The sequence below is a fragment of the Rhineura floridana genome, chromosome 2 (genome assembly GCF_030035675.1).
Source record: "Rhineura floridana isolate rRhiFlo1 chromosome 2, rRhiFlo1.hap2, whole genome shotgun sequence".
NCBI classification, from domain to species: Eukaryota; Metazoa; Chordata; class Lepidosauria; order Squamata; family Rhineuridae; genus Rhineura; species Rhineura floridana.
Window position 1 is genome coordinate 231,236,089 of NC_084481.1, and position 18,555 is coordinate 231,254,643.

The window sequence follows — 18,555 nt, forward strand, 5'->3', positions numbered from 1 at the left end:
ACTTCTTAGTCCTGAGGGAACACAGTCCTGCCCTCCCATCTCAAGGACAAACCACATGTATGGTTCAATATATACTTTGTTTGAGAGACTCAAGACTGAAAGAGAATGATTTCCACCCTTGTAACCTTGATCTTCAGGCTATGTGCTTCTCTCTACTCATGAGGAGCCCCCAATGCCTGCAATGAAAGTACTCTTCAGCAGTAAGTATATATAATGGCATGAAGGATACAGATTTAGGACATTTGCCATACCAGGTGCAGTCCATGGTTTGGGGAAAATTTTACTGCAATTTTAACCGTGCAAGATGTGGCCAAGAGTTAGAATTGGGGAGTGATAGAGGGTGGAGTACTGAGAAGCAAGTGATAATCCACGGAAGTCTGGTTGAGAGAGAGAGAGAGAGAGAGAGGGTGTGTGTGTGTGTGTGTGTTGCCTCGCTTGGGAAGAAGGGAAGTTAACAGGAATCGGTGAGTAGAGCACACTAAAGAATCTACGGAAGTAGTGGATTTGGTGAACTTAGATGTGACCTCTTCAGATGATTTTAATCATTTTTGTCTTAGCACATGTGGTTAATAGCTTGTGCAGTCTGCACCCAATCTGGGTCCCCATCCAAGATTTAGTTCCTTGTAAAACAGATACTAACTTTACACTGACAGCTCTTAATATGGTGAATTATCATTCCGGCTTCTCAGCAGATAACAGCATCTCCAAACTATGCACACGCTTTAAAAACAAAAAATAAAAATGATCAGAAGACCTATTTGTGTTGTGCCAAATATAAGATTGTGGTCACATGGAATCTCAACAGACAGATAATCTTGTTCATAACAAAACAATGTTAAGAACCTACATAGTAGCAGCAGCATCATAAATAGACATCAATTTTACTTTTTATAGAGAGGACAACGTACTAATTTTCAAAGAAAGGTATAAAATACAAATTAGTCACTCTTGAGTAGACATTGCATACAGTGTTTCAAACATGCCTGTGCTGCATATAAATCACAGTATATAAAAGACAAGTCAAAATCCATTTTGACTTAACTTCAAATCTATAAGGTTAGGCTTGAGTGAAAACTTAAAAAAAATCTACATGAAATTCCATAAAACCCTATTTTTATTACCAATGAAAACACTGTGTCTTCACACAAACAAAATCTGCCCATTGAGGCAGGGGAATAAAAATCTATTTGGACCATAAGGCTCAAGCAGAATTCAGTTTCAGCTGTAAATAATTTTCTAAGACCCAAATGTCTCTCAGAATATCTCCTAGGCTTGTTGCTCTGGTACGTCAATCCTGAGAACTCTAACTTTGGACTTATAATGATATTCTTTCAGATATAACTTCACAGATGGAGGAACAGGAAGGGCATCTATACCATCGTAAGTTGTACAGTTGCAAATAACTGTCCTGCATATATGTTGGAGAGAAAAAGGGAAAGTCCTGTTTAAGGGAGTAGAGAGAAGAGGCTCAAAGAACATACAAGAGCTTGGATCTTTGTAATGTTCTAAGAGTCCAGTAATGTCAGGAGAATGGAAGACGCATGGGTCATGGGCATCAAAGCTGAAGTTGTGATTCCACTGCTCAATCCTGGCATGAAGGGAACGACTGTAGCGCCTAAAACTAACAGAGAACAAGTAATCTTCCTGGGCAGAGTCTCGTAGCAAAAAAGTCCCTTCTGGCTTCCCATCTAAAAGTGCTTCTGCAGCATATTTATCCATCACTCCCCAATAGCACGGATTGTTATTGATCTGAAGGAGGTCAGGGACAAGGCAATGAACATAATCAATCTGGGTGTGATATTTAGGAGGTGTTTCCAGTTGCAGCAGTTCATCATCTGTTTCCCATCGTGGCTTGTTTCTCTTCCTAGAGCTAGTGCAAAGGGTTACCACTTCATCATCTGAATCCATGTCGCTTTCTTCTCTGCTGTTCTTCAGCAGCTTACTTGCGGAAGAGTTACCCCGAGGATCACATCTACAGGAAGCAGTATTGCTACATGCCTGCAAAACAGCTGACCCTCCTCCGTTTGCACTCTCGACATCTCCCCGTTCCTCATCCTTCCCTTCTCCTTGCGATGACCCCATACTTAACCAGCTTTCAGATCTTTGTTTTACTGGGGCAGTGTGCCGTTTGATTAAATGCCACCGAAAGGCTAGTTCCGACCGTGGTGGGAAAGGACACGTGTCCAGCATAAGCTCACTGATATGTATCTTCCTCTTTGATGGAAGGACTGAAGAATGTCGACTGCTGCAATTTTTTATAGGAAAACATTGTCCAACGGCATCCTGCAGCTTCTGCTTAAGAGAACGGCCTAAGAATCTGTGGCTGCAAGAGCGTTCCAAGTCCAGCTCAGTTGAAGAACAGCTGTGTTTCCTCTCTTGGCTCCTTAAACTAAATGTGGACTTTCCTGAGGTGCTTGCCGTTTCAGCATCGGAACTGCTCTCACTCTTTTTTGACCAGGAAAGCTTCTTCCCACTCCATACGTAGCCGTCCTTTCTGTCTGCACTTCTACTCCGGCTGGTCTTAGGCCTCACATCTGTAGTTTTGGAATTACTTTCATTATTTTCTGCCATTTTAAAAAAATGCAACTGTGTTCACAAAAGGTCCAGGGCTATTGTTGCCAAATTCTTCTGTCCCAGCTTCTATCCCAGAAAGCTTCCATCAGGTACTTTTTGGATATATCTATGAATAGAGAAAAGACAGCCTTCAACTTGTGTTTATGAATACATGTGTAAGAGATCAAGCAAGCAGTCCAGCTTCCCACACATCGGCTGCCAGCAGGCATGAAGCATCAGAACCAGAGGTTCACAACCCTTCTGTGCCTTCCCTAAGGAACATCTGATAGCTTGTCCTTCCACAGGCTTCAAACTACTCCTAGGAAAAGCAGTAGAGCCACAAACAAGGGACAGGGAGTTCAAGCTGTTGGATGTTTATTTATTTATTTTATTTATTACATTTGTATACCGCCCCATAGCCGAAGCTCTCTGGGCAGTTTACAACATGTTCCTAGGGGAGGTTTTGAAGGTGCCTTGGACTAAACAGCCTGGCTGCGCGACCAGCAGTGCAGCAGCCATGTTGGAAAGGAAAAGGCTACGCTAGCATCTGTGGGGTAATTAGAATTGCACTCGGTCAAGACTTAAGTGCAACCTGAGCTAGCTAACCACTAAATATATATTTTCTTTTTTTATCCTATCTTTTTATTTATTTAATTTATTTAAAATATTTCTATCCCACCCTTCTACCCTGTAATAGGGCACTCAGGGCGGCTTATAAAAATAAAATCAAACACGTACATAATAAAATTGTAAACAATAAAATCACAAAACATTAAAATAAATTAAAATATATATCACACACACACACACACACACACACACACACACACACACACACACACACACACACACACACACACACACACACACACACACACACACACACACACACACACACACACACACACACACACACACACACACACACACACACACACACACACACACACACACACACACACACACACACACACACACACACACAGAGACAGACAGAGTGGTACTAAAGGGGACTACAAGGGATATCTTTTATCTCATACTTCCTTAAGCTCAACCTGATGTACGTATATAACGTGCCCCACCCTGCACATTTTATTCTCATAATCCTTTCAAAAGGTTTCCACTGGGGAACTTCAGTGATCACTTACAGTGATACAGTCCCACTGAAGTCATTCAGTATCTATATTATACACATACACACACAGGTGTAAGAATCCACCAATTCATCCCTATGCTATTTAGGCCATAATTTGCTCCAAAGTTACACCACTGATTTCAGCAGCCCCTTCCAAGTCCCCTGGCTTGTGCTGCAACTATGTAAAGTACCATGAGAGAGGCTATTTGTGTTGAAACTAGGCTTGAAGCCCAATCCTATGCATGCTAATTCAGAAGACAGGCTGTGTTGAATGGGGCTTACTCCCAGGCAAAACACTTTTATCATTATTACTGAATTTATTACTCAACCTTCACCAAATACTGTTGAAGGCCGGGGTGAAGAGTTGCTGTATAATTAAGGAGCCAGAAACACCTTCATGTGGCAGGACTGTAATAGCTTTGAAATATTAGAACACTCTGGGGATCTTAGTTGAACCCTCAGGTTGCAACATTTTTACAGAACAACAATTACTATGTAAGGCAGCCTTGGCCCACCTGGTGCCCTCAGTCCCAACACATCAGCCCCAGTCAATACACCTGATGGGAAGTTGTAGCCAAAAATATCTTGAGGGCACCAAGCTGGCAAAGGCTGGTATAAAAACATGAGGATGGGAGTTCACAAAAAACTACCCCAATGCAAATGATGACTACCTCACATAGACAATATATTCATACAAAATTCTTTTTCCTGTGGAGCTGTCAATATTACTATTGGTGTCAGCTACACGCTGGAATACAGAATATGGAAAAACCGAATGGTTCCCCATCGGAAAGCGTGTGAGACAGGGATGTATTTTATCACCCTATTTGTTTAATCTATATGCAGAACATATCATATGGAAAGCGGGATTGGACCAAGATGAAGGAGGTGTGAGAACTGGAGGGAGAAAAATCAACTCATTTGAAATGTGGTGTTGGAGGAGAGCTTTGCGCATACCATGGATTGCGGAAAAGACCAACAATTGGGTGTTAGAACAAATTAAACCAGAACTATCAGTAGAAGCTAAAAAGGTAAAACTGAGGTTATCATACTTTGGACACATAATGAGAAGACCTGATTCACTAGAGAAGACAATAATGCTGGGAAAAACAGAAGGGAGTAGAGAAAGAGGAAGACCAAACAAGAGATGGATTGATTCCATAAAGGAAGCCACAGACATGAATTTACAAGATCTGAACAGGGTGGCTCATGACAGATGCTCTTGGAGGTCACTGATTCATAGGGTTGCCATAAGTCTTAACTGACTTGAAGGCAATAACACCACCACCACACTGGAATACCCACAGGCACTTTCTTTGTTTTGTTTAACAACAACTTTGATAGACCCTCAGTTGCTCCCAGTCTTTTAGTACTTTCAGACAAATAGATCTGTGGCTCCTGGTAAGATAAACAATCTACAGATAGAGCTTAATATCATCCCTCGGAGAGGCTATATTATCCTCCCACCGCTTTTGCACAGGTGCTATATATTCATGCTGGATGGGGCTGATCGAAGTTGTGGTCCAAAACGTGGAGGACACAAGGTAGGCAAAGGCTGTAGTAGATCATTTTGCTTTGCCTGTCCTATGTTGTTGTTGTTATGTGTCTTCAAGTCGATTACGACTTATGGCGACCCTATGAATCAGTGACCTCCAACAGCATCTGTCATGAACCACCCTGTTCAGATCTTGTAAGTTCAGGTCTGTGGCTTCCTTTATGGAATCAATCCATCTCTTGTTTGGCCTTCCTCTTTTTCTACTCTCTTCTGTTTTCCCCACGAAAACCCTATGAACAGAGTATCCAAAATGTCTGTCCTATAAACAACAGCTATTTATGCCCTCCAGTGTGCCATTCAAGAGCAAAAAATCCAGAAGGAGAAAAAATAGGCCACAAAGTGTAACATATTCATATATCCACATTACTCTTTTTCAATATTAGTTCCCATAAGCGTGATGTTAAGAGTTTTTATTCTATACTGACATTTTCAGGTCACACTCAAGACAGAAAATAATTAAAAATACATAAATCACATACTGGGAATTTCTTGGTGCTCTTGTCACTTGCTTTTCAAGATGAAGTTAAAAAGGGAAAAAAGGAAATGACGCTCTACCACACAAGGCACTTGAACTATCTAGGGCTTTGCATATTGAAGAGGATTATATAAAATCCAGTTCGTTTTATGAAAGCAATTTTAAAAGACCTGTGATGGATGGATTTTTTTTTCTTTTTTAGGTACTGCAAGAGGGGGGGAAATGACACTACAAAAATTAAGCATTCCTCAAGATTTAGCCCACATGCCTTTGTTTGCTCTCCCTAGTTTAATTTTTGAACGTACTGCCATACTGGTCCAAGAGAATAAACGTGGAACATATTTTGTGTTCCCGGGCTCCATAAAAATAAATATTTTAATAGCATAGGGAAAGGGCGCTTGAACCTCTGAGGCATTTTTCAGGTGTCACCATATTCTGAAGCTAGGCGCACAGCTACTGGAGACAGAGAGCCACCACAGAGAAGGGCTTACAGAACTCCCTCTGGACAGATGTTCACCTGGAGCTGTCTTTATTGTCTTTTAGGTGTCAGGCAACATCTGGTCACCTTCATACTGTACATTTAAGGCACATGGCCTTCCCCTAAGAGTTCTGGGAACTGTAATTTAGCCCTCACAGAACGACAATTTCCAACACCCTTAAACCACTATGCCCAGGATTCTTTGGGAGAAGCCATGTGCTTTAAATGTATGGTGTGGATGTGACGTCTAATGTCTTTGTTTTCCTGAGCCTTTGGAGATGGTTAACACTGTTCTAATGGTGACCAGCAGTTTTTACTGCTGGTTTGAGTGCTTTAATTTGTTAGAGATTTGAGGCTGTGGCTTTACCACTCAGTTTTAAAATGCTTAATTCTGCTGTTCATTATAATCCTTTGTATTATGATTTTTATGGTTGTTTTAAGAGTCGTGCAAAGTATATTGAATGCCATTTTTGAAAGAAAGGCAAGGTATAATAAAAAAAGTCATTTCAAAAGCCACTGAGAGGTCAATGGAAGAAAAGCCCATTAGAGAATTTTTTCCTTGTTAGTCTCTGAACTATGGATGGTAGACTGAGCAATCCTATGAAGTCTTACTCAGAGGTAAGTCCCACTGTGTTCAGTAGGGCTTACTCTGTAGTGTTTAGATTGCACCCTGAAAAACAAATCTGGGGCCTCATCTGTAGAATGGTATTAATAACTTGCCCTGATTTCACTGCTGATAAAAATTTATTTAAACAAACACCCCATTTACTACCTTGAGCTTTTGGGATAGGGTGGACTACAAATCAAAAGCAATAAATGTTGTTGTGCAGAGAAGCATTGTCTTATTTATGCTGCAGCCTTTGGAAAAATGTAAGCACACAGACATTCTTCTCACGTTTATAGCTGAAATCATGGATTTGTTTTTTCCCAGATAAAGAGAAAGGAGCTCATCTATACAGTTCAGGGTGTGGGGGTGGGGAATGAAACAAAGTTTTCTATCTGACCTTTGGAGCAATTTTACATCACACCTTTCATTCCTCCCTCCCTCCCTCAGGTCAGCTCCATTTCTTCCTTATTGAAAAATGGACTGCCTTCAAGTCAATTCCGACTTATGGAGACAATATGAATAGGGTTTTCATGGTGAGCGGTATTCAGAGGGGGTATACCCTTGCCTTCCTCTGGGGCTGAGAGGCAGTGACTGGCCCAAGGTCACCCAGTGAGCTTCATGGCTGTGAGGGGATTCGAACCCTGGTGTCCCAGCTCGTAGTCCAGCACTCTAACCACTATGCCACACTGGCTCTCTCTTCCTTATTAAACCAACTAAAATGACTGAAAAAACCAGTTCCCGGTTCTTCTCTCCATTTAATTTATCCATTCTCTTCATTGCATTTGCCCACCATAATATTGCTACTGAGAGACACCCAGTCTCTATGTCCTATTCCCCGAGGGTACATATACTGATTTCTCAGACATTCACTCCTCCTTTTCAGTCAATGAATGAGCAAGAGAAAGGGGCTATTTATTAAATGTCATCCTTAACCAGCACCATCTTGAAGGCTAGAGAAACCTAATAACACATTAACACAAAAAAGGTCCAAAATACAGAGTAAAATTCTACAAGTACAAGATTTTAACAACACGGGATGATGGAAGAAAATTCCTGATCATGCTTTGTTTTGTTTCGAGGAGTACTCATATAAACTGGATTCGTGCCAGCTGTGCAGACTTCTTAACATTATGCCTTAACTTGTTCTCCTCCCCCTACAGCTCTACTCCCATACCCCCCAAATCAGGCTTTAACTACATCTTCATAACCCAAGGACATTTGAACTAAATAAATGTATACAGCTTTATGTCTGCCAATGCCAGCAATACAGATAATAATGAAATACGGCATAGATATTAAGTACACTTTCACCTAAAGGGCAATGTTAATGGAGTGAGCCATTTGGTAAACCAAGTTATGAGCATCTGCCTTGTAGGCTTTATTTTCACGAAAACTGAGCAGATGCAAAACAGCAGCAAAGAGAATCACGTCTTCCATGTACAACTTACTTGTTAGTGGGCACACACTGAAAGCATTTTGAAAGCACTCTGGATTTGACAAAAAACTTACACATGCAGCTAGCTCCCACACACAGACAATAACATGACAGGTTCCTTTTGGACCATACGATTCTGCCACAGGGAAGTCATCAAAGCATGAAAAACACTGTGGAGGAGTTTGATCCATTGACACAGGACTGCCTCTTCTGCTGGCTACAATCTCAATGAATTCTATCTCAGGGAAAGCATGGAACTCAACATTGTTCCCTTTCACTTCACTTATAAAGGAACTAACTAGATTTTCTTCCATGGCAGAACCTGGAAGATATTTGACTGATCCTTCCCAACACCAGGAAAGACAGAAGATTGCAGACATGTGAAACCAGTTATTGTGGACCCTGCATTATTTTTGAATAGAGGCAAGGGGTCCAGGCCAACACCCTTCCTCTGAGACTAAGTGGTTGAGACTGCATTTCCCTCAAGAAAAATTCAGGAGTAATGAATACATTATAACTACATACATGGAGGCTGCAGACAAATGGAATATGCTATCCCAGAGTAATTTTGGCAGCAATCCTAACCCCACCTACTTGGGGTTAAATTCAATAGGACAAAGGGTGGTGCCCATCAACAATCACCTGTTCTTTAGGGCAATTCATCCCTCCTTCTGCAACTCAAGTGAAGGCTCTCTCAGCTGGACTTAAAGTAGGCATCAGAATAAAATATCCAAAAAGGATATTCTAGAGTTGGAAAAGGTTCAGAAGAGGGCAACCAGAATGATCTAGGGGATGGAGCGACTCCCTTACGAGGAAAGGTTGCAGCATTTGGGGCTTTTTAGTTTAGAGAAAAGGCGGGTCAGAGGAGACATGATAGAAGTGTACAAAATTATGCATGGCATTGAGAAAGTGGATAGAGAAAAGTTCTTCTCCCTCTCTCATAATACTAGAACTCGTGGACATTCAAAGAAGCTGAATGTTGGAAGATTCAGGACAGACAAAAGGAAGTACTTCTTTACTCAGCGCATAGTTAAACTATGGAATTTGCTCCCACAAGATGCAGTAATGGCCACCAGCTTGGATGGCTTTAAAAGAAGATTAGACAAATTCATGGAGGACAGGGCTATCAATGGCTACTAGCCGTGATGGCTGTGCTGTGCCACCCTAGTCAGAGGCAGCATGCTTCTGAAAACCAGTTGTCGGAAGCCTCAGGAGGGGAGAGTGTTCTTGCACTCAGGTCCTGCTTGCGGGCTTCCCCCAGGCACCTGGTTGGCCACTGTGAGAACAGGATGCTGGACTAGATGGGCCACTGGCCTGATCCAGCAGGCTCTTCTTATGTTCTTATGTTCTAAAACCTGTTACAGCACCATTTCGTCTACAAAGCATTTCAAGGGCATACATTCAGTGAAGGGACTGTATGCAAAAAGCAAAGATGTTGTGTAAGCTACTTGAAAATTTGTTTTTTTTTAAAGAAAGATTTTTGCCTGGGAGTGATCTTTTTGTCTAATAAAATTGAACTAGCGTCAACTGCAGAAATTATAAGAAATTCTCTTTTCAGTTCAGATATTTTGTACCCTGTGCCAAAAAAATTTCATCTTTAAGAACATCATGTTTAAAAGGCTGCTCCAAAGATTGGCTGTATTTTAAAGCAGGTACTCACTAAAGTACAACTGCCTACCCATGAGCACTTTTTATGGTAGTCCCAATTCTGCAAAGATTTACAAGCGCTTAAATGTAACAAATCTTTTGCACAGGAACTACACAGCAAAGAGAACGTAATAGGCTATCAGCTCTCCAGAAGAGTTGGAGGAAGAACATGTAATGCATTTTTGAGGTTTGGGGACTCACAGTACAATCCCATATATGTTTACTCAAAAGTAAGCCCTCTTGAGTTCAATGGTACTTTCTTCCAAGTGTATGTAGGACTGCAGCCTCAGTAATCTGCTAATGCAAACTGTTTCAGTGAAGGAGCTTTAGTGACCATTATTTGTGTGCCTGAACACATGGATAAATAAAAAGCAAGACATTGGGCTCTAATGGTCAACAGGTAACACACAAGGCATACTCACATAATGTTTGCAAGTGTGTCCATCCATGGAAGCACTTGCACGGACAGTGCAGCGATGGTGTGAAGGGAAAGAAATCACATCATGCAAAACCTTTGCTTTATTGCTGCTATTTCTGGCAAAGGATTCTCAGTCATTAGTATATAAAGTACGACTGAAGTGTACTGAACTGGGCTGGCCAAACATGTTCTGGTACTATAGGCAGAAAATTCAAATGACATCCCTTCATACGCTTTATTTATTTATTTAAAGTATTTCAATGCAGCCCCATAAGCGAAGGTTTTAGGGCACTGAAAGTGAGGCTCTTAATTGGCCCACTGGAGAAATTAAGAATCTCACTTTCAGGTGGCATACATAAAAATTGTTAAAATTCAAAAATAAAAGTACAAATTCCAAACAAAACACATCATGACAGAGATAAATGAAACAAGTCAGCACAGGCAGGTCTTAAAAGCCCCCAAACCCCTCAAAATCCATTAAAAGCCTGGAAGGATAAAAACGTCTTTGCCTGGCACCAGAAAGAATACAGAATAGGGCTGAGGTGAGCTTCTCTGGGGAGGGCATTCCATAACCAGGGTGGTATCATGGAGAAGGCCTTCTCTCTAGTAGTTATCCATTAGATCTCACGTGGCAGTGGCACTGGCAGCAATATCACTAACAACGGCCTCAAGGACTGGGCAGGTATATGTGGGAGGAGATGATCCTTCAGGTAACCTGGCCCAAAACTGTTCAGGGTTTTAAATGTTAAAATCACCACTTTGACATGGGGCTGGAAATGGACAGCAAGCCAGCACCACTGACAAAGCACTGCCACAATATGTTTCAATTTTCCGGTCTTAGTGAACAACCTTGTGGCCCTATTTTGGACTAACAAGTTTCAAGACAGTTTCCAACGGCAGCTTCATGCATAACACATTATAATAACAGAAGGGGAGGTTATCAGAGCGTGGATGACTCTAGCCAAGCTAAGCTGCTCCAACTAAGTTGCAGTTCATTTATCAGCCAAAGTTGATAAAAGGCAGTATTTTAAGTCACTGAGGCCACTTGTGAAAGTATTGGATTGACTGGTAGTCCCAAACCTTCAGCCCTCCAGATGTTGCTCGACAGCAGCTCCCATTATTCCTAGCCATTGCCTTTGCTTGCTGGGACTGATGGGAGTTGTAGTTCAGCGACATCTGAAGGGCCAAAGGTTTTCCACACATGCTTTTAGAGGGAGTGCAGACCCCTCCAGAATAGGTTGAATACTACTCAACTTGGCATACAACCCACCCACGCATAGTACTTCTGTCTTGTCTGGATTAAGTCTCAAGTTATCCAATCCATTACTACCTCCAGGCTTTAACAAGGCAGAGTGCCTTGGGTTCTCCTGTGCAAACCTCATTCGAATGAATGGAACCTGGAGGGAAAAAAAATACTCCTGTGGAGCTCCCATTTATTTATCTCCAATTTGTTTCTCCCTCTACACAGAAATATATTTAGCCTCGTTACTGTGCTGCAGTTAAACCTGGATTGAGACAGCCTCAATAGGCATTTATCACAATTTCACTTAAAAAGAAAAAGTCCTAATAACACCCTAAAATATATATATTTAAATAAAAGAGTAAAAGTGAAAACACCTGTTCTGTTTAAAATATTTCTTTAAATAAAACAAGTGGCTATTTAGCTGCTAATTTTTAAAACGTCATTTCAGAAATTATAAATGATATTCTAGCTATGAGCAGGTTAACAAAACTGTTGGGTTCCTAGAAACAGAGTAAGGGACCAACTTGAGCATATTTCTGTATCCTGAAATATCTAGTTATAGAAAACACATACACATGGCAAGATCTGAAATATTTCCTTATGTATTGTAAACATGGCTAAACAAGCCATCCGGGGCTATTTTGCATGTACTGGAGGTTGGGCCCGAAGGGCAGTTTGGGGATTTTGCTCATGTACCGCCCGCCCCGCTGCACGGCAGATTCCCTGTCCGAGGTGCTCGAGGTGGTCTTGGATGTACGAGCGTTGACCCCAGAGCTTTTAGTACTGGGGGATTTCAACGTGCATGCTGAGACCACCCTCAGTGGAGCCCCTCGGGATTTCCTGGAAACCATGGCTTCCTGGGAACTGCACCTTAATAATACTGAGCCCACCCATGTAGCCGGTCATGCTCTCGACCTTGTATTTGTCCTGGGAGCGGTAGGAAGTGGTCTGAAGTTGGGGGCTATTCTACCCCTGTGTCATGGTCAGATCACTATCTGGTGAATTTTGACATCTCGATGCCACACTCCCTCCGCAGGGGTAAAGGACCTATTAGAATGGTCCGCCCTAGGCGCCTGATGGATCCAGAGGGATTCCTGACTGCACTGGGGGAATTGGAACCTGCTGAAGGTCGCCCGGTCGAAACCCTGGTGATGGAGTGGAATGAGGGAATCACCAGGGCATTAGACCGGGTCGCTCCGAAACGTCCTCTCCCCCTGAATAGGACTCAGACGGCTCCGTGGTATACACCCCGGTTGCGTAGTCTGAGGCAGGAGGTGAGACGACTAGAGCGCCGGTGGCGAAAATCCCGTTCTGAAGATGCTCGGACACAGGTTAGAGCAGCAATAGCTGCCTACCAGGTGGCAGTGAGGGCAACAAAGAAGGATTTCTTTGCTGCCTCTATTGCATCTGCAGAGTGCTGTCCCAGGAAGCTGTTCCAAGTGGTCCGAAGCCTGGTCGGTCCAGTTGCTCAGGAACCCTTGGAACATTCTAAGGCTTCCTGTGACAAATTAGCAAAGCACTTTGCTGATAAAGTCGAGCACCTGAAGAACTCGATTCCGTACGCTGTGTATGCAGTGGGGGATCCAGAGTTGACCAATTGCAGTCCGGTTCTGTGGGATCGGTTTCAGCCTCTCCCTTCTGAGGATGTGGACAAGGTGCTTTCAACGGTAAAGCCTACCACCTGTCTGATTGATCCTTGCCCATCATGGTTTCTTATGAAATGTAGGGAGAAATTAGGCGAAGGGATCAGGGCGGTGTAAATGCATCCTTGAAGGAGGGTGTTTTGCCATCAGCCCTCAAGGAGGCAATTATAAAACCTATTCTGAAAAAGGCCTCCTTGGATCCCAAAGTCTTGAACAACTTTCGCCCCGTTTCAAATCTGCCATTTTTGGGGAAGATCATTGAGCGAGTGGTGGCTGGCCAGTTGGCAGCACACTTGGATGAAACGGATTATTTGGATCCATACCAATCGGGTTTCAGGACTGGACATAGTACTGAAACAGCCTTGGTCGCTCTGGTGGATGATATGAGGAGGGCATTAGACGGGGGAGAATCTACCTTTCTTGCCCTCCTGGATCTCTCGGCGGCTTTTGATACCGTCGACAATGGTATCTTGTTGGATCGCCTGGAAGGACTGGGAATAGGAGGCACTGTCTTGCAGTGGTTCCGTTCCTTTCTCTCTGACAGGCATCAACAGGTAGCATTGGGAGATGAGGTTTCAGACCCTTGGCCCCTCACATGCGGAGTGCCACAGGGTTCTATCCTCTCTCCCATGCTATTTAACATCTATGTAAAGCCGCTGGGAGCTATCATCAGGAGTTTTGGGCTGCGATGTCATCAATATGCAGATGACACGCAGCTCTATCTCTCCTTTAAATCTTCACCAGAGATGGCTGTGGAGACCGTGTCCAAGTGCCTGGAATCCGTGAGTGGATGGATGGGAAGGAACAGGCTGAAGCTCAATCCTGATAAGACCGAGGTGCTACTTGTGGGTGACAGGGGGAGGTTGGGTGCTGTTGACCTACAGTTTAATAGGGTGAGTTTACCCCTGAAAGATCAGGTCCGCAGCCTCGGGGTGGTTCTTGATTCCAAGCTGTCCATGGAGGCTCAGATTTCGGCAGTGAGCCGGGCAGCTTGGTACCAATTACATCTCATACGGAGGCTGCAACCCTACCTCCCTATTCATCAGCTCCCACTGGTGGTACACGCCCTGGTCACCTCTCAATTAGACTACTGCAATGCGCTCTACATGGGGTTACCCTTGAAAACGGTCCGGAAACTACAACTGGTGCAGAATGCGGCGGCTCGGTTGCTTACAAACAGCCGCCGCCGTGATCACATCACGCCAGTATTATTTCACCTACATTGGCTGCCAGCTGTTTTCCGGGCCCAATTCAAGGTGTTGGTATTAACCTTTAAATCCCTATACGGTCTTGGCCCAGTTTATTTGAAGGAGCGCCTCCAGTACCACAAATTAAGCCGCCCAACCAGATCAGCCACACAGGGCCTTCTCTCAGTCCCACCAACGAAAACAGCTAGGTTGGTAGGGACTAGAGAGAGGGCATTTTCAGTGGCGGCCCCCACTCTCTGGAACTCCCTCCCATTCGATCTTCGCCATGCCCCTTCCCTGAATATATTCCGCCAGGCATTAAAAACTTGGCTTTTTGGACAGGCCTTCAGGAATTCCGGGGAGGGCTAATTTTTTTTTTTTGATATTTTATTATCTGTTGATCGCCCTAACTGATTTCATGCTGCTATGTTTAATGATCGTACTGATTTTATTGTATTTTATCTGTACTGTATTGTAATTTACTGAATTTTAGTTTGTACGTCACCTAGAGTGGCTTTGGCCAGATAGGCGACACAAAAATTAAATTTATTATTATTTTATGTATTTTGTCAGCCGAGATACCAAACTAGCATTTTAACACAAGAAGGTGGTGGCAGATTTGTTCCTTGTGGTGTCTACAAAGACACACACCTTTAATGCTACTATCATCATCTTTTACTATTCTCAGTATTATTATCATCGATGGCACACACATGTGTTTCTGGAATATTTTGTGGCAGTGAAACCAACATGCATTTCAATCATTCTTAAGTGACATTTTCATGCATGTTTCAAGACCTGAGGCATGAAATGAGTGCCATGTAAGTAGCAGTGCCAGAAGCAGACACACTTGGAAATGTCATTTGGAAAATAAGAAAGCCTTGTTTTTAATTTTTGAAAAGTGAAAATACACCTAAAGTATGGTGGGCAGATCAATGTTTTTAAAACTACAAGCACAGTGCTTGCTTTTAAGATGGGATGCTCCAAAATAAAGGGTAATCCTTTGACATAAGGAAGGTCTGTCAGCCAAATATCACTTTCTGGGCAGAAGTAAGACACTACCTTGACCAACAATACAGTCAAATGTTGGACAAGTCACTATAGGATGCTCTCCAGTAAAATTTGCACTCAGAACATTCACCAGCGTAGGCAAGGATCCTAAATATTTAACTACATAGTCTATGCATTTTGTACTACACATCTCTAGAGCAAGTTATAAAAATTATAACTGAGAGCTTCTCAAATCAAGATTTATTCTACAGCACCAATTCCAACCTTGAAGATACAGACACATTAAAAAGTTTTGCCTTCAGCTATTTTCTATACAGTTATATTTCTGGGACAACAGCTATGAAACTGACAGCAAGCCAGATTTTGTCAGACACCCCCTAAATATCCAGCAAACACAGTTAATAGACCTCTACCTCCAATTCAAGAACTTCTAGCTGTATCCTTCCCAGGATTTTGAGAAGCATGCCAAAAAATGTGCACTGCTGGAACATTTAGCTGTGAAAAAAATGGTCATAATGAGGGGATACTTTCCCCCCTCCCTCGATGCACACACTTACCTGCTGCTTACCAGAAGAGACATTTTGGAGGGGCACAGTCAAAAGAGGGGGCCAAGGGGAGCCTTCATCCCAATGCAATAGCCACAACAGACAGGCACATCCGCTCCCCATCAGACACAAAGCCAGACTGGATTAACTGCACAGCTGGAAGGGGAGGGAGATGGGCTGGGCTGAGGCACCCGTGGATAACAGGGAACTGGGGTGAAAAAGGAAGATGGCAGAAGGGAAAGGGAGAAGCCAGAAGAGGAGAGGAACTTAAAAAGGGGGCAAGAGAAGGGAACTGGAGGATGAGAGGACAGAAGGGAGAAAAAGAAGGATTAAGGCAGCAGAAAGAGGAACTAGATAGATAGACAGAGATTGATGATAGATAGATAGATGATAGATGGGGACAGTGGCTAAGGCTGCAATCCTAAAACCTGCTCTGTTGGAAGGAAGTCCCCTTAAAGATCAATGGGAGTTATTTCTAGCTGGGCATGGTTAGGATCAGGCTGCGACGGGAAAGGAAAGGCGAGAAGAAATGAGAAATGAAATGGTGGAAGATACGTATTTTATTTTTTAAGAAAGAGAAAAATTGAGGGGCGCTCCAAAAGAAGAGATTGATGGAAAAGGACAGGCATGAAAAAGGGATGGAGGTGGGTGGGAGAGAGAAGGAACTGTGAAGAAGAAAATGCTGAATAGAGGAAGGTGATGATGATTAAAGGAGGGCAGAAATTGCGGAGGAAGGGGAGAAGGGACAACCAGGGAGCTGGGAGATTAAAGCAGAGAGGGGAGGGAGAGAGCTGGGGAAGAAGGAGCCAGGCCGGGGAGGCCCGGTTAGCTCCCCGTCCTCCTCGTAGCCAGCCAGCCAGTCACCCGGCTGGGCAGAGGCGCTGCTTCTCCTCCTCCCGCGTCTCTTTCACACCCAGCCAGGCGGCCCGAGTCACCTCAGGCGCCGCCGTCGCCCGGCCCCCATCGCCGCTGGTGACACGACCCAGCCGGCCCGGGAAGGAGGGACCGGAGGAGCGGGAGGAGGAGACGGCCAAGCGGAGGCCTGCCTGCCCGGCCTCTGACGCTGCCGGCTCCGCCTCAGGCCGAGAGCGCGGGAAGCCGCGAAGCCGAGGAGGAGGAAGGGAGACGCGAGGGAGGCGGCGCGCTGCCCTTGCCGTCGTCGAGCCGCGGTGAGGGGCTGTGTGGGGCCTCCGTGTGTGAGTAGGGCTGGCTACGTTTGGGGGTTTACGCCCCCCAAGGAAAGCAGAGGAGGGTGTTGCACGAAGGCTTGACCCCGGGGCTATCAGCGTGGCGGGGGAAACAGGACGATTTATTGCCCCAGGCTGGCTAAGTTGGGAGGCTTACGCCCCCCTCGCTCTCTTCTCCTCAGCCTCTCCGAAAAGCAGAGGAGGGTCTTGCATGGAGGAGTAAAGCCCCCTCGATCTCGGGTTATTATTGGCGTGGGGAGTAAATGGGGCGATTTGTTACCTCGGCCTTCTCCCCCCTCCCCAAGTTGATGCTTCTCTCTCTTTTTTGTGCCCCTTAATTTTTCTCCTGAACTCTGTTTCTTTTCCTTTTCCCCCTTCCTCCACCAGGCTAGCCAAAGCAGGAAAGTTGTAGGAAAAAGAGACACACACCCCAACACACACAGAGTTTTGTATAATTTAGATGCACCCTTTGGGCACAGCTTGCTCCAGACATTGCCTGGCAGCAAATCTGGGGCCCCAGTGGGTGTACTCCCAAAAGGGAGCAGGAACCAACCCTGGCTCCTCCTGGAGTGAAGAGCCTACCTGTGCACACCGAAAGCCGTGCAATGCATGCACCTTGTTTGCACAACTCCTGCCATTGCTTCCTGCATCCTTTGCCAAAGAATCCTCCAAATGTTACATTTATAAGGCTATGCCATTTTATTGTGGGACAATGAAACTGGAATTGCATTGCTCTCATGCAGCTCTGCTTGAAACCAGTGGAAGCTGGTCCAGTAGGACAAATGGGGCATTGCCCCCACTAATCTCAGTCTGCCCTCCCACCTGCCTTCTTTCTTACAGTCAGCCTTGGCTGTCGGCTTCCTTCATCTCAGTGTTGCTCTTGTAGAACAGAGCAGCGAGGAGAATGGAGCAAAACTAGAATTAGTTGGCTCTGCCTGTGATTGGCCTCCTGGCCTTACACCCTACTAGTCCCAGTGGCCACCAGTCACCACTGCCTGAAATGGCAAGTGCTGATTAGAAATCTCCAGTACCAGCTGTTTGAACTATGTATTGTTCTACAGAGCAACCCTATGTGTATTTACTCAAGAGGGAAGCCCTGCTATGGGTAGAGACACACTTACTGTTCTGCAGGTTCCAGTGTGTCTCCAACTCCCCTTTCTGAAAACAGAGCACGCTAGTCACACCCAACCCTTTTTTACTGTAAAACCTGGTGGGATCAGCATAAGTTTTTTTAAAAAAAATCCCGCTTTAAAGAGATTTTGCAACTGATTGGCAGATCAACCCGTTCCCCTTCCAGGTGTGGCCAGTAGAAACACTTTGCTGTAGGTGACTAGTGTGCTCACAACCTATATTTGGTAGGACTTATTCCCATGTAGAGCTAGTGTGGTGTAGTGGTTAAGGTGCTGGACTACGACCTGGGAGACCAGGGTTCAAAT

The 18,555-nt window shown here is 44.2% G+C and overlaps 3 protein-coding genes across 7 annotated transcripts in view; 2 read left to right on the top strand and 1 right to left on the bottom strand.

The window, feature by feature from the left end:
• Positions 1-18,555, top strand: part of GMFB (glia maturation factor beta) — a 510,168-nt gene that overhangs the window by 94,523 nt on the left and 397,090 nt on the right. The gene's annotated exons all lie outside the window — the stretch shown is intronic.
• Positions 861-17,759, bottom strand: SOCS4 (suppressor of cytokine signaling 4). 2 transcript variants are annotated; one of them, XM_061612512.1, is made up of 2 exons: positions 17,702-17,759; positions 861-2,680 (listed from the first exon to the last, which is right to left on the bottom strand). In XM_061612512.1, the coding sequence occupies exon 2, from the start codon at positions 2,569-2,571 to the stop codon at positions 1,267-1,269; it is 1,305 nt and encodes a 434-aa protein (XP_061468496.1). In that variant the 5' UTR covers positions 2,572-2,680; positions 17,702-17,759; the 3' UTR covers positions 861-1,266. The 2 variants fall into 2 exon arrangements, with proteins under 2 accessions (XP_061468496.1, XP_061468495.1); XM_061612511.1 differs by lacking the exon at positions 17,702-17,759 and adding an exon at positions 15,945-17,306.
• WDHD1 (WD repeat and HMG-box DNA binding protein 1) overlaps positions 17,021-18,555 on the top strand; it is a 45,565-nt gene continuing 44,030 nt past the window's right edge. For 2 of the 4 annotated variants that reach the window (XM_061612506.1, XM_061612510.1), the window contains exon 1: positions 17,021-17,101. The gene's annotated coding sequence lies outside the window, so the exon portion shown is untranslated. Of the gene's footprint in view, positions 17,129-18,555 lie in introns of all 4 variants that reach the window. The other 2 variants (XM_061612508.1, XM_061612507.1) reach the window with 2 other exon arrangements.

Bases quoted from the DNA above. Each gene is read 5' to 3' on its own strand.
- SOCS4 (XM_061612512.1), bottom strand. From the start codon at position 2,571: ATGGCAGAAAATAATGAAAGTAATTCCAAAACTACAGATGTGAGGCCT.